The sequence below is a fragment of the Strix aluco genome, chromosome 3, assembly GCF_031877795.1.
Source record: "Strix aluco isolate bStrAlu1 chromosome 3, bStrAlu1.hap1, whole genome shotgun sequence".
NCBI lineage: Eukaryota > Metazoa > Chordata > Aves > Strigiformes > Strigidae > Strix > Strix aluco.
Genome location: NC_133933.1, coordinates 96,900,443 through 96,927,964, shown reverse-complemented (window position 1 = coordinate 96,927,964; position 27,522 = coordinate 96,900,443). Strand labels below are relative to the sequence as shown.

Here is a 27,522-nt window from a genome sequence, read left to right as displayed (position 1 = left end):
CTCAGCATCACCTATGTGTCAGGGAGGTGCTAGGCTCTGCCTGTGCAGTGGGAACTTTATACTGAAGGCAAAATACATCTTATCCCCATATCTCTCGCTTGCAATCAGCATGACAAAATGTCACCTGCACATCTTTACAAGCTGTACTCAAGCTCTCTGTGACACAGGAGTGGAGCTCCAGGCTCTTGCTGAAAAGATAAGTTCTGTAATTTTCAACTTTTTAAAGACTATGTTCTTGTTCTAAATTAGATCTGTACCAAGGGATTTTCCTTCATGAGAATTCAGGAAAGTGGTGGGTTTTCATAAATCCTTCTTCTTGACAGGAATGAGTGATGATGTTCCTTTAAACATTTATGGAAGATGAAGTATTTAGTCGCTGTTAACATAGTACTCAAATAAGGCAAGGCTCCCATGAATCCTTATGTGAATTATTCTTGTTATCCTTGTGTAAAAATACTGAATGTTCGGTTATAATGAAACAGTCTATACCTCAGAACATATATAGAAATAAATCTGGAGAGGAATTCAATAAATTAATTTGAAATATAGCAACAACAGTAGTAAATGTCTAAATTTTAATAAAAACCCCAAACCTTTTTCTTTTATTTGGTGTTACATTCAAATCTAGGACATGGCATTAGATAATGGTTCTTTTGCAGAACCCTTTAAATTAACGTGGATTTACATTTCGGTACCAAAGATCACTGTTGTCATCAACCAATGTGCTTTGGAATTCCAGTAAGTCAGAAGAATTTCATTTCTGCAAGGAGGTAAAACTGAGAATCTAAAATAGCTATCATAATGCCTCAGCTGTTCCCCTCCTCCCAGATACTTACACAAATATCTTTGCCTTTCTATACTAAGTGGAGAAACACAATTGTTAAATCAACCAATTTCAGAAAGAAAGCTAAGAAGACAATTTGAAATAATTTTTATGAAATTTATGTTTAGGCCTTATAACAGACAATCATATTTTTTTCTCCCTCTCTAAATAGACAATTTGGTAACATCTTTGAATTATGCTAACTATACAATCCATGGCAAAATAACTATGGTGAATTTTCTACCTATTATAGATGAGAATAGGAAACATGACACTTGTGAGATTCTCCTTCTTTTGTGAATGTAGTCATTATATACTGACAAAAAATGAATCCATGTTCATAATAAATACAGTCTGTGGCAGCCACAAATACTGAACATACTGAAAGCCTTATGAGTCAACATGTGATTTTGCCACATTTCCTTCCTACCTGAAAGACTGTCATAAGAAACTCATGTTTTCCTTGACATCATAGGTCTCATTTAAGGTAGAGATTTATACCATCTCTTTCAGACAGATAAGTGCAAATTCTGGTGAAGAATCCTCCATGTTATTCATCAAATCTACTAACCACTGCTGCTGGAATTCATAGAAAATATCAAAAGCCATCTATGGTTTCATCACCAATATCTGGATCCTGTAACAGTCTGCTTAAAGTCCAGGACCCAGACTAGAAACAGCATTGAAGAATGATTTGTTTTAATGTTGACATGTAAAACATATATGTATTTCTATTTGCTTGGCCATCTTAGAAGCATTTGACCTGAAATGCTGCTCTATTATCTGATATGGTTTGCATCAAAGGATGCAAGAAAATGCTTTAAATATTTGAGTACTTCTTGGAGGGATGCATCCAATCTGCTGCGATGAATTACTCACTTGAGCACTTCTGTTATTCATTTTCTAATCAGTCTTACTCAAGGCATACAGTCATCCTCTGAGAAAGTCAGTGAGAGCTTAAGTTCAAGTTCCACCAATATTTTGCCATGTATGTCAACATTTCAACAATTTTGATGGTGTGAGACAAAGAATAATAGTGCAGAATGGGCTTATTGAGGTAACTGTATTCAAATATGATGACGATTAGGATGGTTGGCATATGAAAAAACTGGCAAGACCCAGAAGCCACAGTGCCATCTCTTTGCTCAAACTTGTGTATTTGGAACTGGTCAATTTTACTTACAGTTTAGGGGCACTCATCCTGCAATACAATCTATAGTCTCTGGCTAATTGACTCCATCTCATTTTGACAGAGTGGACTTAACCTTACTTAATTTAGTTATGTGTCAAGCTGCGTAGACTGAGTTAGGTTGGAAGAACACCTGGAGGTCATCTAGTCCAACTCCTTGCTCTAAGCATGGCCAGCTTCTGAGCTAGATGAAGTTGATATGGTTTTGAGGGAGAAGAGGAAAGGGAGAATAAGTTGTTTAGAACTGTCTTAATTTTGTGCTGTAACCACAAAGTATTACTGCTTCCTACCTGAAACCGCTGGGGCTTTTATGATCTGTGTTGACTCATATGTATGAAAGGTATACATGGAGCATACCCACTAAAACTGGTATTTCAGGTAACAGGGTTACCAAGATTGTTAATATACAATTGGATAAATTCTGAAAGGTACTGAAGATTCAGAATGGCCAATAAAGAAGGTAATTTTGGCTCTGCACTGACATATAAATTTAAAAGCCAGTACGACCTCACCACTGAAAAGATAAGCATGGTGGCCTTAGTACAATTAGCTATGTAGCTATGAGCCTGGGTCCTACTGGTTTGTAGACATCCATGTCTGAGAATCAGCCTGCTAAACTCTGCTGTTGTCCTGCTTTATGACTGCAATGCTTCTTACAGGTCAGGGCTTCAGTTTCTATGTTACACCGCAGGACCACATGCTTTTGTAAGATGAAGATGTTAGTGTTACTCTCAGGCTGGTATATACTGTCAGGCAGGTATATGGTAAGGTTAAAACTGGTGGTATGCTTGCATAAAATGACAAGGCGTCCTACAATTATGTAAGGGTATATAAACACACTTACACTGTGGCAGGTGTCAGGGTACTCCCAGATGATTGTTAATCTTATGTTTTCCAGATATGTTGCAAAGTGTCTGTCCAGTAAATAGCAGCTGATAGTGACAAAATGCCAGTATATATGTATATACAAGCAGACAGATAGATAGATATTTCTTTTTAGTAAGCGTATTTTTCAATATCACACATTCCTAAGGGGAAGAAATTGTTTGAAACACAGCTGGCCTTGCAAAATACAAAGTGCATGGAACGGGTAGGATAGTGCACCTAATTCCTGATAAAAATGGAAGAATTGTGTGATAGAGAATGAGTAGAAGACTCATTTTAATCCCAAAGGGCCTGGGAATAGGATAGAGGTATAAAAGTAGAGGGGAAAGCATATATTTAAAGTATTTTAAAGCATCAAAATGCAGTAGAATGCATACAGTTCTCCTTCTGGGAAGAAGACAGCATGTTTGCTACATCTGATGAATATTGGCCATACTGCTTAATGCACTGCTAAAGCCACTAAGACACCACAAATAGCTGAGAAATGAAGAATAGCATAAACAATAATCTGGATTTCTAGCAGGTTAAGACTCCAAATAAAGTTACTATATTGTTGCCTGTAAATTAACATCCTGTAAAGTGAGAAAACCTTTTATTATTAATAGTGATCATCTTGTCCACAGGTGTTTTCAGAGAAAAAATCCTACATGTCTAACTGTTCATCCACATATAGTTCACTAATCACTATAGTATATGTGTGATTATATCTGGAATGAATCTTTAAGATTCAGTGATAATATTCTAGTATTTTTATTCAAGTTTGGCTTTAGTCAGGAAATAGAAAAGATTAAAGCCCACATGTAATCCAGTGTTACATTTGTTTGGGTTTACTTTTCATTTGTTTATAAGCACAAACAAGAAAGCTAGCTTTAACTTTGTAATTCTTATTTTATTGATGAAAGTAGAAAATAATCTTAGTGCAAAAACCAGATGTCTTTTTTCCTTTCTTTGAAGCTTTATGTTCTTTGACTTCCCTTTCCCTTTGGCACAAATTTGCTTAACCCTTTTTTCAAAGGCAATTATAGTAATGAAGATCTGCAACACTTATTGCTGAATTGGAACAGCCAAGCAGGAAGGGGTAAGTCAGAATGAATTAAAATGATTTCATAGAGCACACACAAAGCCTTTGTGTCCTAAAGAATGGCTGAGTAAATAGTCGATATTTGCTGCGGAATAAAAAATAACCCCAAACAGCCTTGAATGCACTCTGGCTCCCTTATATTCTCAGTATCAAGTGCTAGGGTGTACCCGGCATCAATGTATAGTTTTGGGAGTTCAAAGCTCCTCTGTATCTTGCTAGTTAGACTGGGCTTTCAGTGGTTTACAATTCAACAGTTAAAAATTACTCTATGGTCATATTTTGCACGTAGATTTTTTTGTTGCAAAAATTTTATCTCACTCACTTTCCCTTCCCCATTATTAGAGACAGTTTGTGTCAGGACAGTGGCAAAGACCTGAGTTCAAGTCCTGAGGTCATTTTCTTGTTTCTGGCACTAGTCGTGGCCAAAGATAAACACTCTATCTCTAAAGTTTATTTTGCTCCCTATACTTTCCTGTTTGTTTACTGTGGAATTGGAGGTGCTCCTGGACAGCCTCCAAATGGACCTCTTTTGGTCCTAAAATAGGGATGGGGAGGAAGGACCAAAAGACATTACTGAGCAAGCCCCACTTTTGTTAACCCACTTGTTGTTAAATATAGATATGAGTAAATCAGGAATTTGAATTTAGGATAGTTTTGTTCATGAGGGAAAAAAAAAATCAACTGAGTAACCCTATAAATATTTAGAGTTTATTAGTTTTATGTTTTTTCTTTTAAGATGGGAGTCTTTATATCTTAATCTCTTATTTCCTAGTCTCTCACAGTTGACATGTACTGCAAACTTGAGGAGTCATAAAAGCCTCAAATCACCTATGTTAGGATCACTAATGAGTGATTAATATAAGTATTTAGAATCACTGGGAGAGCCTCTGTACTTTTGAAAATATTCTCTGTGAGTATCTGACCCTAATGATAAGTCATAAAATAACAGTTTTTTAACAGTTCAGTTTACCCTGTTCTGGTATAGAAATTTCTTAACACAAGCATCGAGTGTTTTGAGATCTGTGTGCATATATTTGAGATAACATAATTTTAAAATATTATATATGGCATGACTATGTAGCAATAAAAAATAATTATTATGCATTCACACATACCACATGTACTTTATAAAACTGGTGGGAAGGAATTTTTCCAATTATGATTCACATGCATGTATAGAAGAAATACTTTTTCCCCTCTGAAAGCCATCAAAAATGAGAAAATTCCAACACTGCTACATAAGCCAGATGCTATGTGAAGTTTATTACTGGTCATTGTTTCCTGAGTCTTGATAAACATTCTATGCACCAAGTCTTCTACTACATCTCTTAGGGGGATAATATACAGTTCTGTATATTGCCAGTCTTTTATGGGAAATGTGTTGTAACATGCATTTACAATTTGCTGTGGGTGAAACTGTGTGGTCCCGCTTTTTACATTATCACTTTCTCAGTTCATAATCATAAATATGGACTGTAATGATACCATGAAGCATGCATGAATTACCTGGAATTCATTCTATCTCTTTCCATCATAGAATATGCAACTTAAATGCAAAAGCATTTTGATATAACTTTTCTTCTAGTTAGACATGAACTATCATTCTCTCATTTTTTGCCACATTTCCAAAATATCATTAATGATTAAATGACACTATTTACATGGAATTGAAAAGTAAAATCAAAGAACAACAGAATATAAATCTAATATTAACTAATACATTACTTTTTCCCAAGGATTGTTTCTGTAATTGTCCACTAAAGAAGATTTACATCATTTCAGTGAGATACAAGAACTGTGCTCTTTATTTTCTAAAGAAAATCTGTGCAAACAAAAGCAAGATAAAAAAAAAAAGATGCTTAAATAAAACTTCCCAAGTGGTATTGACAGCAAACTATGTTTCACACTGTCTCTTTAACAGATATTTAAATACCATTGAGGAGACTTCTCTTTTATCATTTTACATTTTTTGCATTTAATTAACATGCCTGAGATTGACATAAAATAGGTCATTGACTTGGGCCAGCATAAAGCTGTTGTAATGTTGGCTTTTAATTCAATTATATAAATATCAAAGCATAGATGGAAAAGTTAGTAAGAAACCTCCCCCAAAATGAAGCATGTTCCCCAAAGCTCTAAATCTATTGAATATGGAACTGAACAGCAAAAAAATCACACTACCATCTTTTCTTTTTTGTTGCTGAAAAACATTTAAAATTGCTGTGAACTTTTAAATGTTTTTAAAAGAAGTAAGTTAGCTGTTGTACTAAGTACAGAGGAGTTGTTTGTATTTCTGTTTTCTTGCAAATAATTTTACAATTATTATTACAGTAATCCTTACTAGTATTGCTATTTTCTGTATATTTGCCAGTTTGGTTTATTCCTCCATAATTTGTACATCTAAAAGTTTTTGAAGTTGTTTCTGACAATGGCTAGGTAAATGTGAAGACATATTTCACTACTTTCTCTTCATTTCAAACCATCTTTAACAATGTCAGCACTTAGATGTTCTTTCAGCTACTTTGTTTCCCTTCCATATAATTGGTTTTTTAAAAATTATATATTTTCATAACAGAACATATGCAACTAAATGGCATCTCTTACAGAGATTGTAAAGCCTGGGAAACACACATAAGAAATCTTGCCAATGTTTCCTTTTCCAACTTTATAGCACTGTCAGTAACTGTACTGTCTTTAGCTGAACTGTCAAAACACCAAATTCCAAACAAAGAATTCTGTAATGCGAAAATAACCTGATCTTTCAATTATTTTCTTTTTATCCTATGCAATGTAAATTCATATAAACCTTTAATATATGAACTTACCTCTGCTTGCCTGAACTTGGAGAGCAAGGCAAATGATCAAAAATATTAATCCAATTTTCAAATGCATGCTGTCTATTGGTCATTCACAGTTTTCAAGATCAATCATGCAGAAAATAAGAATATTTAGGTCAAGTAGAAGAATTTTCTTTTCTTAAAGAACTAAAACCCCCAAATGTCTTCCCTCTTATTATTTTTCAGGTGTTCCCAGCCTTGGACGGCATTGAATTGCAACTATGCAAAGAGCGCAACAGGTGCCAGAATGCAAAAGCGGGACAAACGCCTCCAACGCACACAGTTCTAGCCTGGGGAACCAGAGTGGTATGACAAGAGTGACGAAGTTTTAAAAAGAAGCAGAGTCTGTTTCTGGAATAATCTGTTTATCTGCTGCTCAGACATAATCCCTCTTATGGTCCAGCTGGAAGAGCTTTCTTCATCTTATTAACCTTCTTGAGCAGCACCTGTCAACCCCAGAAGACTTCAGCAGCACCATGATAAACAACGGAAGTTTCTTCTAGTGCCAATTGCCTTCAAACATTGATCCTTTGGGCATTCTGGAGATACAGCACCTGAGCAGAAGTGAAATCACAGGAAGAGCTAGTTGTGCTACTTCTAAACCAGTGATCATAAAACTTCCTTTGAAGAGGGAGACAGCTTTTTCTAGCAAAGAACATACTATACTCAGCCTTTCCAGTGCTTGTGTCTTGGAAGACTCTCTCTTCTCATACCAAAAGGTTGTTGCAATATTCCTATCAGAGCAGTGATGATGATGTTCTGTGACAGCAGTGAAATGATGTGACTCAGCAGTAAATTGCAGCAGTGTTCAAGGCTGGCACAATCTGATGTCAAACTGGAGTGGGGGAGGGAAGGTGCTGCACGGAGGGAGAATAAGTAACAGTGGTGGGAAATGATGTTTCGAGCGCATAGCTACAACCAGGCCAAGAACTGGCAGTGAGTGAATACACTCTTGAAACAGCTCTGTTCCAGTTTCCCAAATAACTATTCTGGTTACATATTTGACATGTGGAAGTGTTCTATAGTTACTTTTTATTTTCCAGAATGTTATTTACTGTTGCATGACACCTAAAAAAGCTACCAGGTGGGCATTTGTAATGGTCTGTCCCCTTAGAGATTTTTGTGCAACTGTGTTTTAACATAGGAAGTATTTAGACTGGCAGCAAGAATCTGTAAGTACAAATTAATTTAAGAACAACCTTCATTTGAACCCAATCAGCATTCTATTTTTACTTAGGGTTTAAACAATGGTAACCTCCCTCTCTTCCCAAGATTGCCTAACTTTAACTACTGAGACCAGTTAGTACAGACACTGGGCTGGGACCAGACAAGACCTGATTTTTTTGTTTCCATGATCTTGTTTGATTTTCAGTGCTCATTTTAATGCTTTATGTATATTATTTCATGCACATTGTTTTATTGTTCTAACAACAAATTAAGAATACCTTGCCAGCAGCACAATGCAAAGAACCAGTGGAGATGATCAGAATTTTTACTGGAGAAAATGTGAGTATTACATAAGGATCATTCTTTAGCAGTGCCAATATTTGTCTTCAGATATTTTATATATCATAATCATATGGTATATAGTGTAGTCATATAAGTACTACCTCTATGAACCAGGTAAGCTTTAGCAAACATTTATAAGCATCTTGTAGTTGAAAGATGAAGTTCCCTCCCCATATGTTATCTTATTTTTAGTTGCTTCAGGTCTCAATCTGCAACAATTAGAAGTGTAGGGAATTTTTCTGAGGGTGGTGGAATCTGCTGTTTCTGGTGACATCTGAAAGTGTGGGACTGGTGAAAGTCAGATTATTTCCTCAGAGCACCCTAGGTACCAAACTCCCTATGGAGTTTTGTAGGAATGTGATTCTTTAATTCCATTAGGAATCTAATTTAAGCATCAGACTACATGTTGAAAATGTGCAATAAAGAGATTTACTTAATTACTATTACTTAATTACTGTGCAGAGACTGAGCCAGTCAAGCCTGAGCCAGAAATCAGAAATCCTTTATCAAAGCTTCCATTTAAAAACATACTCCTGTCTTTCAGAGATAAAGAAACAGGAACAATCCTACAACACACCACAGTGTTGTTTAGTGTCAAGGTAGGACTTAAGGAGAATATTGAGCTCCATAGGTAAACTGTGACAAAAAATTTGTAAGGCAGCAGTCTGCATACTTTGAAATGATGTTTAAATCATAAATATTTTAAACTGTTTTCTGTTAAGGCAGTGCCTTCTATGTATTTCCATTTAATTAAGAAATTTTGGAACTAACCTTGATAACTGCCACAGTGGAAGCAAACAAGAATGATAAACACTCATTAAAGCTAAAGCAATATTATCTCGGGACCACTCCATCTCTACGTACTGTAGTATTTAATTATCGGTCACAATTAATCTAGAAGTATTTATTTTAGTTGGTTTACTGTCAAAAATAATTATATATTGTTAAAGAGGCGATTAAAAAAATTCTACTGAAATTCAATAGTGCTTTACAAATATACTACCAAGACATGGGAAGGGCAAAACTGTATGCTAAAGTATCCATTCACCCAGGATAAGTGCTTGTAAATCAGTTAAATCAGACCTGTTAATGGTCACTTAACTGAATTTCTGCACGTATCTAGAATAATACACTGTTGTGTTGTTTAAATTCAATTAAAGCTCTTTCCTTTGCTTGTAGAAAAAATGACAGTTTAGGCCATCAAGGACTCCGTTGACAAGATTTTTATGTAAATTGTTGGTAAGTCTGGCGCTCAAGGTGTTGTCGCATAAAGATGATCTAAATGTTGCTATGCATAGCAAGTCAGATTCTATACCACCTAAGTTTGGCTTCTGGTTTTATTTGTCCTGAGTAATTCTCCTACTTGTCTAGCTAACTGTTTTCCTTATAATTTCTATACTGCATTTACCTGAGACACTTGTCCCACCCCACGAAAGGGGAGATATATAATTATGAAGTACATTCTAAATAACTTCAAATCTTTTTCTGGTATTCATTATTTCCATAGGGGCCAGATTGGTACCTTGCAGGCAGCATACACCAGGCATTGCTCAGGATCATTAAGATTTACACTAATAGTGTGTCCTACTGCTGAATATGGATAACAAAGCTGCAGATAAAATATATCCATGGGAAAAAAATAATGCTATCAATGAACAGATAATTATTTGTTCTGAAATTAGTAATAGCCATTTGGCAAGGAGAGTTCAAAAGAATAATTTTCTGATAATGGCAGCTCAATCTTTAGCCATGATCAAAAGGAGAAATAGAATATTAGTGGTTTATTAGAAAGGAATAGGAAGGAAAACAATGTATTTATTATTCAATAAAATGGTATATCATGCATGATGCTCTGGTCCTGCAATAGCAATAATACTTAGTAAAATTAGAAATGTTAATGTGATGGTGGCGAAGATTATCAGAGGAATGGAATGGTTTACATATAAGGAAATATTACACAGGCTAGGAGTCTTTGGCCTGAGACATGACAGAAAGGTTGAAGAAATTATTAAATTACTTAGTTTTTCTTGTAATAAGAGAACAGGAAAATACCAAATTTAATTTTCAGGCAGCTATTATCTACCTTCTTCCTGAGCCTTTTATATTTTTGGTCTCTGCAGCTTGCTGGGATAATAAATTTTTCAATTAAATTATGCATTTTATGAAAATTTCCTTCCTTTATATAAGAATAAGAAGGAATTTGACAAATTCATGAAGATTAGGTCCATCAAGGAATGGGATACACATGCTGTTCCAATTGCAACCTCTTGCACAAAGTTCGTTAATGATTGTTAAACACTGTGATGACAAGTTAGGAACTGGATCACTTTTGCTTGCCTGTTCCTTATGTTATTTTCCTATCAATTTATTTGCCATAAATGTAGATAAAATAGTAGATTAAGTGGGTCTTTGATCTAATCCAGCACAACTACTCTTACTCAAACATCAAAATGAGATTAAAATGTGTTTTTTTTTTTCTAGTGGGCAGCGATACAGCAAGCTGACCATTAACTTCCAGTCAGTGTAGATAAAAACTACAGTATATCTGCTCAAACAGATTATCAAGCACTTTCTTGCATACCAATACACAACTTTCTGTTATTCTTGGAGCTGCTTAAGCATCTATCATGGGGAGCCGTAACAAACTGAAACATGTTTCTTGCCATGCTTGACAAGTTGATTTTCTCTTGATGCTCGGAAAGGATCTCTCTAGATTTAGCTGATAGAGTTAACTGTCCTCAGCAGTGTAGCAAATTCAGTTGAACATTGTAGTTATCATGTATAAAAAATTTAAGCTATCAGATATGTCTCTTTACATGAAGCCCTGCAGGGCAACGATCTTACTGGCATCACAGAGATGTGGTGGGATGACTCCTATGACTGGAGTGTTGGAATGGAAGGATACAGGCTCTTTAGAAAGGACAGGTAGGGGAGACAAGGAGGAGGTGTTGCCCTCTATGTCAATGACCAGCTGGAGTGCCTGGAGCTCTGCCTGGGGATGGATGAGGAGCTGACCAAGAGATGGGTCAGGATTAAAGGAAGAGGAGATATTATAGTGAGGGTCTGTTACAGGCAACCCGACCAGGAAGACCGAGCAGATGATGCCCTCTATAGACAGATAGGAGCAGCCTCACGTTCACAAGCCCTGGTCCTCATGGGAGACTCCAACCACCCCGATATCTGTTGGAGGGACAGAGGGACAACAGATCAGGGCATAAGCAATCCAGGAAGTTCCTGAAATGCATTGATGATAACTTCCTTCTCTAAGTGATAGAGGAGCCAATGAGGAGAGGTGCTATGCTGGACCTTGTTGTCACCAAGGAGGGGCTGGTGGGGAGTGTGAAGCTCAATGGCAGCCTTGGCTGCAGTGACCATGAAATGGTGGAGTTCAAGAAAGCTGGTTAATATTCAAGGATCACCTCCTCCAAGCTCAGGAGCGATGCCTGACAAAGAGGGAGTCAGGTAAGAACACCAGGAGGGCTGCATGGATGAACAAGGAGCTCTGGGACAAGTTCAAACACAAAAAGGAGCCTACAGAGGGTGGAAGCAAGGACAGATACCTCTGAGGAATATAGAGAAACTGTCCAAGCAGCCAGGGATCAGGTTAGGAAGACAAAGCCCTGATAGAATTAAATCTGGCCAGGCACATCAAGGGCAAAAAGAAAACCTTCTATAGGTACATCAGTGATAAAAGGAAGACTAGGGACAATGTGGGCCCTCTCCAGAGGAAATGAGAGACATGGTTACCTGGAATATGGAGAAAGCTGAGGTACTCCATAACTTTGTTGCCTCAGTCTTCACTGAAAAGTGCTCCAGCCACATCACCCATGTCACAGAGGGCAATGGCAGGGATTGAGAGAAGGAAGAACCACCCACTGTAGGAGAAGATCAGGTTTTAGACCATCTAAGGAACCTGAAGGTGTATAAGTCCATTGGACGTGTGAATCCTGAGGGAACTGGCAGATGGAGTGGCTAAGCCACTACCCATCATATTTGAGAAGTTGTGGCAGTCCACTGAATTTCCCACTGACTGGAAAAGGGGAAACATAGTCCCCATTTTTAAAAAGGGAAAAAAGGAAGACCCAGGGAACTACAGGCCAGTCAGTCTCACCTCTGTGCCCAGCAAGATCATGGAGCAGATCCTCCTAGAAACTATGTTAGGGCATGTGGAAAATAAGGATGTTGGTGACAGCCAGCATGGCTTCACTAAGGGCAAATTGTGCCTCACAAATTTGGTGGCTTTCTACAATGGTGTTACAGTGTTACTGGATAAGGGAAGAGCAACTGACGTCATCTACCTGGACTTGGGCAAAGCATTTGACACTGTCCCGCATGACACCCTTGTCTCTAAATTCGAGAGACATGAGTTTGATGGATGGTCCACTTGGTGGATAAGGAATTGGCTGGATGGTTACGCTCAAAGTGTTGCGGTCAACAGCACAATGCCCAAGTGCAGACCAGTGACGAGTGCCATTCCTCAGAGATCAGTATTGGGACCAGTGCTGTTTCACATCTCTGTTGGCAACATGGACAGTAGGATTGAGTGTACCCTCAGTAAGTTTGCCGATGACACCAAGCTGTGTGGTGCGGTTGACACTCTGGAAGGAAGGGATGTCATCCAGAGGGACCTTGACAGGCTTGAGAGGTGGGTCTGTGCAAACCTCATGAAGTTCAACAAGGCCAGGTGCAAGGTCCTGCACACGGATCAGGGCAATCCCAAGCACAAATACAGGCTGGGTGATGAGTGGATTGAGAGTAGCCCTGCAGAGGACTTGGGGGCACTAGTGGATGGAAAACTGAATATGAACCAGCAATGTGTGCTCACAGCCCAGAAAGCCAACCTGGGCTGCACCAAGAGAAGTGTGGCATCAGGTTGAGAGAGGTGATTCTCCCCCTCCACTCTGCTCTCATGAGACCCCACTTGGAGTACTGTGTTCAGGTCTGGGGCTCCCAACATAAGGAGGACATGGACCTGTTGGAGTGAGTCCAGAGGAGGGCCACAAAGATGATCAGGGGGCTGGAGCACCTCCCCTTTGAAGACAGGCTGAGAGAATTGGGGTTGTTCAACCTGGAGAAGAGAAGGCTCTGGGGAGACCTTATAGTGGCCTTACAGTACTTACAGGTGGCCTGCAAGAAAGATGCGGAGGGACTCTTTATCAGGGAGTGTAGTGACAGCATGAGGAGTAATGGTTTTCATCTGAAAGAGGATAGTTTTAGATTAGATATAAGGAAGAAATTATTTACTGTGAGGATGATGAGACAGTGGAACAAGTTACCCAGAGTTGTAGATGCCCCCTCCCTGGAAGTGTTCAAGGCCAGGTTAGATGGGCAGTGGATTGGAACGAGATGATCTTTAAGATCCCTTCCAACCTAACCATTCTATGATTCTATGAAGCAAGGCTGCAGAGATGTGGTCTTTTACAATATGTGTTGTCTAATCAGAAGCAGGAATCATAGGAGTAGCTGGTAGCTCATTTGCTTTTTGTGGTAACGGGAAATGTTTAGTAGTGAGTGAGAAGGCAAGAAGGGAGATATCTAAAGTGTTAGGTGTGCCTGTATCTTTATACTAGCTTAGTTTTTCCCTCTTTGAGAGCATTTGTGTGAGTCAGCAGTTATTCTTTATTGCTTAACCTCTCTGTTCAGTTTTTTCTTTCACAGTTTTTCTTTCAATTATTCCTTGTCAAGCAGAGTGCCTGCATTTGTTTATCAGTGTTTTACTTTCTAGATTTACCACATGAGAGTGAAGTATGAAACGACCATACTTCCTGTGCACAGTACTGATCAGTAGGCAAGAGTTTTTGTCTCAAGAAAAAGTCTTGCAAAAAATCCTAGTATGTGCACCAGTGTTGTGTGACACTGAAGCTGTTGAAAGGAGAGAAGTTAAAAACCTATCCAGAAAGATAAAAACATGTGCTAATGCATGGAAATTTAATATCTTTATGGTGGAAACTATATATTTTTTTATACTTATCTTAAAATTTTCTTACTCTCCTTTTTCAGGAGGGATAGATGTTGCTTTTGTCTTCAGCAAGGGGCAGGTGACAGTCAGTAGGACTCTTATGGGCCTGACCATACCCTGAAACTTCCTGATCTGTATGTGTGATGATAACTGTCATTCACAGAGTTAATGGCTGTGAGAACACTTAGTTCCAGCAAAAGTAAATATCCAAATTTAATTCCCAGTATTTTCTTAACAAAATGTAGGAAAATTGGAAGAAGTAGTGTGGAGGTTGCATTTAACTAGGCCTAGCAAGGCTTGGAGAAAAATTTAAGTAATTTAAACACTGTTGTTACCTATATCTTTTTGCTTCTGTTACTTTCACTAATAAACCTACTGTATTTGAACTCAGGATTGCTGTGAAAGACCTTTTCTGTTAGCTTTACAAGTATTGGCCTCTCATTTAACAAGCTTGTTTTATGTGTTTGATAGATTCCTATCTCTTTTCTATCCAGCTGACAGTATCATGCTTGTCATTATTTACATAATGAATTCTGTGTATGTGCAGAAGCTGTTTTTTCCCAGTACTGTTGCTGCTGCATCCCTCCATGGAATCTCACACAGTTAACTTCAGGGTTGTGGTTGCCACCAATAAACTCCTTTATGGTTTATTCAGTATAACATTACCAATGTGACATTACCATTATTCTGGTTATGCTTTGTTCCTTGTATCACTAGTCATCTTATCTTAGACTGTTAAATAAAGTTGTATTATTATTATTTTACATTCTTTCCAAAGGGCTCTGTGCTAGTTGAGCTTATTCTGCATCTTACAGCTACATTTTTGAAAATGCAGCCAATACAGACTAAGGATATGGAAATATTTGCTCTAGTTCTTTCAAATCATGTTATAGTTCTTGTTTGTGTTACTCGGTTGCCCTTTCTCATTTTGATATTTTGATATTGACAAACTTTAAGGGAAATACGAGTTAGGTGAGTTCTTATTCAATGTCCATTCCAAACAGAAAAATTTTGAATACGTTATGACTATTTTCTGTGAAGACAGGTATATTTTTATTGTTTTCAAAAGTAGTAACTGTAAAGTTGTTCTCATATTTAAAAATTGGTTTTTCAATGTCATTAAACAGCTTGAGAAGTTATCATATATTATTTAGTAAGGTTGCAGCCTTGCTTTTCTATGAAGATGCCAATTACCTCTCACTTCCATTTATTTTTCTTTCTTGCAGATTTGTATTTCTGGAAGTGTTTGCAGTTTCATTCTACAAGGCCAAATGCATTATACATGTGTTACTCTGCATGCTGAATAGAGCTGGGATTGTTTATCTTTCAGAGGAGAAGACTCAGGGGGGAATCTTAACAACATTTTAAAATACCTGATGGAAGAGAGTAAAGAAGCAGAACCAGATTTCTCAGTGCTGCCCAGTGAAAGAGTAGGAGGTAATGGACACAAACTGAAATACAAGAAATTCCATTTGAACAGACTTTTTTAATATAAGGGTGGTCGAACACTGGGACAGTGATCTCCAGAGAGGTTATAAAGTCTCTGTACTTGGAAAATCTCAAACCCCTGGTCCTGAGCAACCTGCTCTGGTTGACCCTGGTCTTACTGTGGGGTTGGACTAGGAGAACTCCAGAGGGCCCTTTCTACCTCAGTCACTCTGTGGTTCTGTGATACTCATAGCCAGTGAACAGAAACAACTCCATGTAAAGAGGCAAGTAACTATTTTTCAAATTCATTTGTGCACCACTTCAGCCTATAGTAGGGCCTCTATAAGCCAGGTTCAGCTTCAAACAGTATTTTCAATGGAATTCTTTGACATGGCAAATATATTCTCACACAAAGATTTTAGAGTATAACCCACACAGAACAGGAAGAATTATTTAGAAGTTTATCAAGTCTAGAAAGCTGAAATTACATTTTAAAGAAAGAAAACTTTAGACTGAGTAAGAATAAAAAAAAATTCTAGAATTTGTTCATTTCTGGAACAGAATTCTGTGATGTGGAAAAAGTTCCTTTGTGTGTACTGTTAGAAATGGTGTTAATAGCCTGTTCAGGTTTTTAATTTTTAATCATCATACTTACTGTGATGCCTAAACTAGGCTTCAACAATTCAAGGCACACTCTACAAATGCTCAAATAAGATCGCTCATTCACAAAAAAGAATACACAGGACTGATCAAAGTAATAGAACGAGAGTTCAAAAATGTTTTCACAGTATAAACAGGATCAGTTGTGCTTAAGTTACTACCAGTTTATAACTGCATCCTTCAGTTAGGGTACAGTTACCCTCTGCATGACATTGATGGTGCATATGGATGGCAGGAAGGGAGAAGCTGGGTCAGCAAATCTGTTGTACACAAAACCTATTGTTCCTTGTTCATTCTCCTTCAGTCCAGAATGAACCCTAAATATTCAATTTTTCTCTGATCTTTTGCTCCATTTTTAAAAATCACATACTCCACCAAGTTGTAATTTACCCAAGAACCATTTTTTGATCCTTTGCCCTGGTGACCATCTGGCCTCTTGTCTGGTCTCTTTTCCTCAGGTTTCCACCCTCTCCATTTATGTTTTCTCTCCTTTCTGTCCTTCTTATTTCATCCCATCTCTTAATTTCATTCTGCTTCTTTCCACAGTTTTCTCATCTCCTCCATGTTCTTAGCCTGAAGTTGCTTTCCAGCCCAATATGGTGTGTTATTCTGAAAGCTAAGAGTGGAGTGGAGGATTGTTATGGTGTTTATAAGCTACGCCTGGTTGGTAACTCCAAGGTAAGCAGCAGCTACTTATTTTATCTTATACAATACCACCCTCCTCTGGCAATTCCTCCTTCCTTACCTCTGCATTTCACTGATGGCTACAACAAAATATAGGTAGCTCCTGCCTTTAAGATTCACAAGAGAATTATCATTTAGAAAGGCTGAATAGCTTATCTTTTTATTAGGAAAAAATAAATGACAGCACTGTACCTTCTTTCTACCCCCTACATTGGATAGTGTTAACATGAGGTTAACATTTGTGTTAACATTTAGCTCCTTTCCAGACATCTTTTTCATTCCAGTTCCTCTTTCTTCACTGTTATCTTCAGTTTCCCATAGTGGCCACCAGCTTCCCCATGCCACAATACAATGAGGGCCTTTCCTGGAGCCAAAGCAGGCTCCAGAAACCAGGCCCTGTTTTCAGCTGGACTTGGTGCTCTGCTCAATGCGGAAGGAAGAGGATCTTATGTGACTTCCTCCTGCCTCAGCCCTGAGATGCATCAGCTTTTTGCACCACATCGACTCTTATCCAGACAAATAGTTTTGGAGGAGCCAGCTCTAGGCTGATTTTGGCACAGAAGAAGTTAAAACCCCAAAACTTTTTGTATAGCAGCTATGCGAGACACACTGTGGACTGGCTGAGTATCCTTATTACCCATACAGGGCTGCCTCTTTGTTATGAACATGTTAGAAGCAAGACAAGATAGTGCCTTTGTCCCTATACATTTAACACCACAGACATCAGACTGCTTTTTACAGTTCTGGTTATGAGTAGCTCTCCCCTGTGCCATGCAGCCACCTCCTGCTACCCCCTGAGCTTCCTTTCTTACAGACTCCTTGAACTCAGGCTCACTCCAGCCACTTTCTGTGTGCCTCGCCTCCTCCCCTCTGGCCATTGCATTGTCTCTTTCATGCCTATCTTTAACATCCCCTGTCCTCTATCTTTCTATCAACTAATCTCTTACTAATTAAACTCTGCCCAAAGGACAGGTAAACAAAAGTAGCTGAACTGACATGAAATTTGCAGGCTGTTACTCTTCTTGCTCTGTTTGTATATTTAATCCTTCTCTCTAGCTTTTATCTGCTTGTCTATTTGGATAAGAAGCTGTTGTAGAGTAGGGGTGCTGTGTCAAGCCCCACTTTTATAAGCACTGTGGTAACAAATATAATAAATACTATTATCACACCATATTTGAAGGTCACAGAGGCTGCTGTTGCCATGCCTTGAGGATGCTAGTGGCAAGTATTTTACTGCTGTCTGTTTGAGATCTGTTTGGGATCCTGCTTCCGCAAACAGGTCCTGCTTGTGAAACTGACCACCACCTCATCAGGCTGGAAGCTTTTATGGGGCTCAGATGTTTTTCTGGGTGATGGCTTCCATGAAAACATTTTATAGACTAACATTTAAAACCAACAGGTCTCACTGACCTGTCTTCACATGTGAGGACATGGAGATATGTGGCACTGGGTAGCAGCTCTAACTTACTTCCTCAAACAGTTTGAATAGCTTGGGATGAAAGAAAGGGAACAGTGTCTTTGGAGGGATGCCACTGCCCTGTGTTTATTCACAGATGCCTCTGGTTTCAGTTTGAATGAACATTTATGATAACTTCTGTAACTTGTGCAGCAATACCGAAGTCCATCCATGTTTATGTGCAGCTAGCAGTGAAGCCACAGCAGCACACACTCAGCATTGTCTGTGAAGGCAAGAAAAAAACTAAGCAGCCAGGCAGTACAAAGCTCCATAGTACTTTTTTTTTTTTTGGCAGTGGCTGAATTATCTAGTTTAAATCAAGTGCAGTCATCCTTATTTGAAGCACAGAACATGTGGAATCCCAGACTGAGGTCCGTGGTAGCATCTTTCATGAGGAGCCCATGCAGGGTTTTAGCAGCTGTCTTATCTTGTCCTACAGTCTCCACATAGGTAAGTGTGCTCGTTGTATGTGAAGAAGTTCCTGCTTTCTTGGGACCTAAATTTACTCTGAAAATAATTTGTGGGGTCTCCATGAGGGCCATTTGCTCAAATACCTTTGAAGTATTCATCAGTCAAATGGCCCTGCTTTGTAGGAATTTTGTCTATAAGGTGTTTGCTTTATCCTGGGAAGGTAATGAACATATGATTGTCTAGACTACAAGAACAAGGAGAAAGCAACATTCTGTCCTACTTTCATGTTTAAGATAATGTCAAATTCCTATTTATCCCCATTTTTCTTTCTGTATTATTTTCCCTGGATCTCATTTTATCCAAGGCAAACATGTCTACATACCTTAGTGTTGAGGTTGGTTCTCTCTTCTTAGCTGGAAAGAATTAACTGTTTTGGGAAATCCAACCCTTTGTAAGAACAATGCAAGGGAATACTTCACTAAGCTGAAATTCCTGAATGGGCATTGTTGTGTTTTAGTAGTAGTAATGCAGTCTAGACAGCTGATTTTAAAACAGAACAATACTTAGTAAGAAGAAACTTTTTTTTTTTTTTTTTTTTTTTTATACTAATGGCTTTCATGAATGAGCTTGTGGGATCTGTGATTGATCTAAGTTTCATGTCAGGGTTTCAGGTCAGATATATAGGGCAGGGTGCAGTACAAATTATTGATAGCCAGGCTTTCTAGCTGTCAAGTGGGGCAGTTTCCCACACTGATATGTTCAGGACTGTAGTTTTGGGATTAGTGCTGTCTGGATTTGGGGTCAGACATCTGTCAAATCTACTCCTGCAACACAGAAGTGGGACTCAGTTTATACCACAGAATGGATTTAAGTGTGAGATACACCCTTTCACAGAAAGTCTAACACTGTTAGGATATGGAGAGATCAGTGGCCACTTCTGAGAAACATTACATGTGTCTTTAAACTCTGTGCTATAAAATGTAACTTATCTAAGTCAGTAAAATCTTCAAACAAGTTAAGTAATATGACACATGGAGGTCAGAAAAGAGAAGTTAATTTGCATAGATTAAAAGACTGAATTCTTGTTATTATGGACATGGTTAGAAAAAATCCCACTGTGATTAGCAAAAATTCCTCACAGTGACCAGGATTTCATCCAGAAGCATAATGTGAAAGCGAGTGTAGAAACCCCAAAAAACCTGCACAATAAAAAGAGGATGGAATGCAGGTATCATAATGAAATAAAACGCATCATAAGGAAGAAGTAGAGAGAGGAGAAACAGGAGGTCCAGTAGTAGCAAACACTTAATAACAGCAATGTGAGAAATAGCAATGATGGAAAGCAATGGAATATGGTGCCATGTATAAACACTCAGGAAATACGGGTCAAATACCTAAAATATCCTAGAACTTTGCTAAACCAGGCGAGAGGATGGGAGACATAAACTGAGATGAAATCTCACAAATATTTTACAAATCTGTGACTAGGACTACTGTTGATATTCCTACATCAGCAATGAAAGAGAACTAGTGTACTCCATGTTCTTTCTTAATGTAATTTTTTTAATCTAGAAAGAGGCTTCTGTTCTTCTACAATATGACAACCTGATCAAATTTTCAACATTTGTAATAACCCCTTATCAGTATTCATTTTTCTTATGCAGTAACAAAAAGTCTTATCACATATGTGACAAAAAGATTCCTGATAACAAATGTAACATAGATTAAATAACATGATAAAAAAATTCCAAATACATTAGAATTCCCCCAGCATCACTTTTGATATTGATTTCCTGTTGCACCTTGGAAACACTGCTTACCAAGCAAATTTCACATCAAAATAAATAAATGAGCAAAACTGGTGAATAAAAACATCTTGCTACTGAATTTGTAGAAGCTGTATTGAAGCCATGTGCGCTGCATGTCTCATGGGAACAGACTGGATAAAAATGGAGTTTAATGTGTAGAATGATGATTGCATATACCTAGATCTAGAGGTCTAAGTGATTTACCTGGCAGAACTAATAGTTGTCTGTAAAACAAACTATTGGTTACCACCACTAGGATGACTGAGAAGCATAAAACAAAGATACATAGCTCCTCATTCAATATTAGAGAGCCTATCAAAAGGTACAGAAAGGTTTCTGTAATACATCAATATTACTTCAAAACTGGGTCTTTATTCACAATGGAGGAGAAATGTTTTCAATTTATATTCTGCTTTACTGCAGAAAAGCAGTTAATGTCACATAAATTTAAATTGTTATGTATTATGTTACATGCTTAATTTTATTGCATCAGTTAAATTATATTACTTTCCACAAAAAATTGTGTGCTGTAGAATATTTGTCAGTTTAAGTGTTTTGTAAGAGTAGCTGAAAAGTCCCACATGGGACTTAATCATTTTCTTCTATGGCATTCAGATGTGAATGCAGACAGTTCTACTGAAAACTTGCAGAGACTGAACTGGAAGACAGCTTCTCCTTCCAGAAAATTGCACAGAGCCAGCAACATCAGATAAGTATCTTATATTTGCATTACTGATTCCTCTTCTCATAAACCCTCTTAGTAGACTGGATTTGTTCTTTTTTAGTGAAAGTGCATTGCCTTTCAGCTCTTAAATTAGCTTTATTCTAATTCCTATTAACACCCAACAGATGGAGAGCTATAATCTGAAGGGTCTTGTAACTAAGTGTCCCAAGTGTACTCTTAACAAGGGACTTGATTCCATCATCTTTTCGGCTTGAGTTCTACAAAATGGTATGTAATTGACTTAAAGTACACAATCAGTTTCATTAAAACTACCAATTCCACTTGTGAGCAAAGTGTAGCACACATGCATGTGTTCGTATGACTGAAGCCCTGGATACATACTTTTCTTGAGTTATATTCATAGCTTTCTACTTCAACATAATAAATATATTAGTCTCTTTATATTGTCAGCTACGATTTACAGAGACAGAAATCTTAAAATGATAAATAAGTGGCAAAGACATGGTATTAACAATATACCAAGCCAAACTAGTTATTTGATTTGATTCTGGATTTGAATTTGTTTTGGATTGTGACTGGAATCTAAAACTAGGTAGTAGTTTCATAGACATCTTAAAATTTTTTACACAAGAATTTAAACGCATCTGGCCTTTACAAAGATTGATACAAATTTAGAATGGGAATGTATCATCACACTTACACACTTTGTCAGAACCTTTTTAAAAATATATAGCTCATTTATGACATTTTATACAGAATGTAATAGTGAAAACAGCAGCACATAAAAGATTCACTAAAAAGCTTTTTGCTGAGGTGCGTGTTGAGGGTGGGGAAACCTACACAGTCTTACACATGTTCATAATACATAAAGTAATATATGGGAAATAATGGGAATACACATCTTTGTTAAGCTGCAGAGATTAAATTTCTATTAAAATGCCACCATTCCTTTCAGTGCTATAGCTATAGGAAAGTAATTAGAATTGTTGCTACAGTTGTTACTTTTGTTACATTTACAGAGAAAACATTTAATATCAGGGAATTATGGTGCTTCTGAATATATTTTCCACTTCATAATATAAAAGGGCTTTGTGAAATTCACATCACAGCTACTGAAGCGTTAGGAAATATGAAAATTTGTGCAGCAGTTGCTCGGTTTGCCAAGTGATAGGGCAGAAAAACACCGTTTCTCCCCTGTTTTTGCAAGGCTTATTTCACATCCGCAAATGCAGAATGGACACGTTGATACTGATGGTCAGTGCTGAAAATTCCACCATTTGTTGAGTGCACTGCAAAAATGCATTCCTCCTGTTGATATGGCAAATTATTCTTTTGATATAATACAGCTTTTCTGCTTTATTTGTGCAGTCAGTGGTCCTGTTGAAGTTGTTGATGGTCTTAAGGGAATCAGTGTGTAATATTTTATACCCGTGTTTGTATTTTATGATTAATTGCTTACTTTTTTACGGCTTTCCTAATTTGTAGTGAATATGAGGGGGAATGGTTATAAAATTGCTGCATCCAGAATTACAATCTAATGAGAAACTGCAAACTTATGAGAAAATCAGCAGGTTTTCATCCCCACAGAATCTACTTATGAGAAAACCAGCAGGTTTTCATCCCCACAGAATCTACTCCATTATTCAGGAGACTGCATATTGCACAAGGAGGATGGGTAGAGAGCAAAAGCTGTACAAAGGCACAGGCTCAAGCGGAGAGGGAAAGGAAGATACAAAGATGCTCATGACACATGAACAAGTTAATCTGATCTTTAGTTCTTATTGGTAAAGCTATTAATTTAAACTGGACAAACTGAAGGGGCTGATTTAAAGGACAGTTGACAGTATCTTGTCCTACTGAATAAAAGAAAATATGCTATTTAACTAGGATTAGCCAGTTGGTGTTTCTGGATATGTAATCACCTGGATTAGACCTGTTAACAGCATAGTAGCAAGCATAAATAGAACAAGCAGACTTCCCAGAACGGATCTAGTTCAGCTCTGTGTTGTTTACCAGGGACTACACCTCGCACAGAACCCTTTACAGTGCACAGGGACATCTAATGTCTGAATCAGAGACTGCAGCTAAACATATTCCTCAGGCTACCTGAGCACATAAGAAATAAGACGTGTACACAGGAGAGGCTGGGATGGGTGCAGGCAAAGCAGATGTTCAGAAGATTACCTCACATATATGCAAATATTGCCTTACATAATCTAAAGAAAATGTTGTGTTATCTGAATATGAACCCTCAATAAGGCTGTAACAGTCCTGACCGATGCAGTATTAAAGCTCATTGAAACAACTTAAAACCAACAGCCACCATCCCCCTTATTTCTGGCACTGAACAGTGTGTAGTTTTAAAATGACAAGATGTATCTATATGCAAAAAATCAGAGTATTGCTCATATAGGAAAATTATCTCAACAATCTACTTAAGGCATAGGGATAAGAGGAACTGTAATTAGAATAGTATTCTGGGAATTTAGAAAGCTGGATTGAATTCTGTGTTCATCCACAGACATCTGTGTGACCTTCAGCAAAGTCCTTGGGTCAGATCTCTAAAGCTGCAGTCAGGGGGAGTTAGAGGCTTAATAGCCTTTAATGACCTGGAGCTTTGTTGGTCAGTCTAACTCATTTTCATAAAACTTTACTATCTCAAGGCAGTATTGGGAGGGTGAACATGTTAAAAAAGTGTGCTCCTATGGTAAGTACCACAGACATTTCGAAACTGGAAGGCTGACTTGTGCATAGCTGCTGACCTTATCTGTACTTTCAAAAGGTGCATGCAGATGCTTGGCTGAATCATAATCGTATAGATTTCCTTTCTTGCATAGGGGAAAAATTTTCTTGATGTTTTTTAGAGACCAGACAAGACAACTTCAAGTCAAGGTTGATGATCTGAATAAAAGCACTGGCAAAGAAACTTTTAGCTGGTCAATTCTGTTTTCATGAGGAGATGACTCTTCTGTTAGTGGGAGTTGTTATAAAAGATTTCATGAAACTCTGATATTGTTAAGACTGCCTGCTTAATGTTAATATCTTTCTAGGATTTATATAACTCCCATTGGCCACCAAAAAAACCCCCCCAAAACATCCCTGACAGATTTTCTCTATGTTGGAAGTATCAGTGGACTCTGGGGACATCTTCTTATACTTTATAGACCTCCCTATTTTTTTTAAATAATTGATATGTTTATCCATACAATTTCCCTTTCCTTATAAAAATCTATTTGAAAATTTCTCTCCTGAAGAATGAAAATGAATTCCTACCTTTGAACACTCTCTCTATGTCTTTTTCTTATAAAATGGATTTTCAGGAATCATCTTCATCAACTTTTCAGCAGTTCCTGAAGCATGAGTGATAGCTTATTTGTAGAAAAGGGCTGTTTTAAGTTTGTTTACATAAGACTAGAATAGGAACCTTACTTTTGGATTCAGAGAGATTGTTTGAATTTACCTGCACTGATCCAATTTGTGCACTAATTTCAAACTCGTCCCTCTGAAATTATTAGAAGCCTTGCAAACACAGAGCTGTAGACACAGACAGCAGACATGGTATGGAAGTGCATTTGTGCACTGGCTCAGAACTATCAGTTTGTCTACACGGCTGATTATTAAAAGACAAGAATTAATGTAAAAATAAAGGAAACTATTCAATATATTAATAATAGTTCTTTTCTGCTGAGAAGGATTGAATTGATGGCAACAGTGGTATGCTTATTTCCTGATTAAAATTTTAAAAGGCTTAGGTCTACACAGTGGTAAATGTGTTCAGCTTCTTTAACGTCAAAGGAGCCATACCATCTCCCATTAGGAAAGAATTTGTCCCAATGTATTTATATAAAAATACATGCAGATATATTGGCCACTAGAAAGCATTATTACTCAGATCTATTATGTTTGTGTATGATTCCATAAATAACCTTTAGGGGAACTCCTGAGTGAATTAGGAAGTTGAGCAGTAAGGCGGTAAACATAATTCATGGCAATGTGGTCAGTGATAGAAGGAAAAATTGGAACTTTTCATATCTCTCACTGGGGTCTGAGTACAGAGCACCCCAGATACAAAGACCTAACCATCGCTGTTGACACTTCAGTGAAAACTAAGGCAAGGTTAGAGAATATCCCAAATAGAAGAGAAATGATCCTGAGCTTGTGCAAAGTTTTCACGTAACTTAATGGGATACACTTACCCGAAATATTGTGTTTGGTTCTATCATCTTTCCTCCACAATATTTCTTCTGTAACCTTTATCAAGACATGGAACCATTCTTTTCCTGTTTCCTTTCCAGCAAAATAATCTGATGTAACAATGATTTTTTGAGGCTTAATTTATGGATGCCTGATAACTATCTTGAGACCCCTAGTTGGAAGGTGATATTGTAGGTGCAAAGCATTATTATTACATTACATTAGCATCTAAGATGGCAAAGATTTTTCATGCTTAAAGAGACACCATGAATATTGATTGATTCAAAATGTTAATCTACAGTCCAAAATTCCTGTGAAACAAGTTTTCTGCTCATCCCGCACATATTGTACCTCCCAAATGAGATAAATGATTCATAAAATCCTAGTATGCCCGATGAGGCACCTGCTGAAAAGAAATTTCATAAAAGTACTTTTATCTGTGCATACAAATTCATTTTCAAACCAGTTTTTATATGTCTGGTTAACCTCTATCATTTCTATGAGCTAGTAAAGCATTAAACACTATGGCTATGAAAAATATGAAAGAATTCTGAAATTATTATCTCTCCTGGACAATCTTGCTGAGCATTCCTTTGAGATTCTCAGCTCTTTTTTATTTTTCCTTTATACATTTAAAAAATACAGCTAATTGTTCTAGTACTACTCATAAATTTCAACTATTACTATATGTTTTATAAGCGAAATTGCATTGTTTAAGTGAAGGAATCTGCTTAGCCTTTGATGTTTCTACAAACATTTTATTAAAGAAGGACAGCTCAGTATCTTCAATCAAATTTCTAATGAAAACTTATAGCCAAGATTCTGTTTTAAAAGAAGACATTTGATTACATTATAAAACTATCATGTTCAGAATAAATACCCATGGTATTTGGATGTCTTTTTTTCAATTTTCAACATTTTCTTCATAAAAACCCAAGAAAGATATAAATATATATAATGGAAAAGGACAAATATTTTTCTTGATTTGTCTATCACTGACCACTGTAACCAATGGCAAATATTTAGGGACAAAGTATAAAAATAGAGTAAAGCAGTAGTACTACTACTACTACTACTAATTTTCCACAGAACTTTCTGAACCTCAGAAATTACGCTTACGGGCTTCTACTTTTTTTAAACAAATAACCAAGACTGCCTTCATACTTAAGCAAAGGATTCAGATTGAGAATAAAGCACAGAAATTCAGGTTTCTGAGTGCAGGGTTCTACACTCTATAAGTGTCTAAGACATCAGCAGTGGAGATCTAGTCAGCACAGTCAGAAAAATTCAGCTAATGATTAAGAAAATCCCTAGGGCTTGATATAGTTACCCCATATATATCTTGTGTCATAGGAGTTGCCCAAACGCATCCAAAACATCTGTACAAGACTGACAGATCTGACACAGTGCCTCTGCTAGACCTGTGACCTCCTGGATCAGCAGCTGGAGGCCAGGCAAGTAACTTTGGGTCACTTCAGGCCTGAAACCTCAAACCGTGAACTGTCAGAAGCATTCTGGAGACTCCATTGCTGAGGTGCTCAGATCATTTTTGGATGAATATTTTAGAAGTATCTTTTGTGTATCTTCAGAGGCCACAATATGCTCCACGCAGCTTAGTCAGCACCAGTCCTGGTCACACTGAAATAGGTGTCAGTAGGAAAAAAGATCTGATGTGAAATACGTTGAGTCCTAAGAAGGTTTTAGAATTCAGGGGTGGGTGAGCCCTCACAGTCCACAGTAGTATTTTACATAAATCACCTCAACATCAAGGGTGCAGTTTCATCAGTTGGAAAGAGTGCAATTTTTGGTATGGATTGATGGATTTCTTGCTACTGTGTGTTGTTGGGATACATGTCTGAGAACAGTTATGTAAGGTATATTGATGTAAATGCTCCAGACCTTCTGCAATATGT

General features: G+C 37.4%; 1 protein-coding gene and 1 long non-coding RNA gene across 5 annotated transcripts in view; one reads left to right on the top strand and one right to left on the bottom strand.

Annotated features, from left to right (window-relative positions):
- Nucleotides 1-7,109, bottom strand: part of IMPG1 (interphotoreceptor matrix proteoglycan 1) — a 64,688-nt gene extending 57,579 nt beyond the window's left edge. For all 3 annotated transcript variants that reach the window (XM_074819729.1, XM_074819731.1, XM_074819730.1), the window contains exon 1: nt 6,804-7,109. In XM_074819729.1, the coding sequence (XP_074675830.1) occupies nt 6,804-6,870 (67 nt within the window). In that variant the 5' untranslated portion in view covers nt 6,871-7,109. The remainder of the gene's footprint in view (nt 1-6,803) is intronic.
- A 1,038-nt stretch (nt 7,110-8,147) lies between these two features.
- LOC141921292 (uncharacterized) lies at nt 8,148-27,154 on the top strand. 2 transcript variants are annotated; one of them, XR_012622638.1, is made up of 7 exons: nt 8,148-8,321; nt 9,504-9,563; nt 15,510-15,720; nt 16,918-17,049; nt 18,807-18,961; nt 21,346-21,682; nt 26,963-27,154. It is a non-coding gene; the product is annotated as an uncharacterized LOC141921292 (long non-coding RNA). The 2 variants fall into 2 exon arrangements; XR_012622639.1 differs by lacking the exon at nt 8,148-8,321 and having other exon boundaries at nt 9,444-9,563.
- Nucleotides 27,155-27,522: the final 368 nt, after the last annotated feature.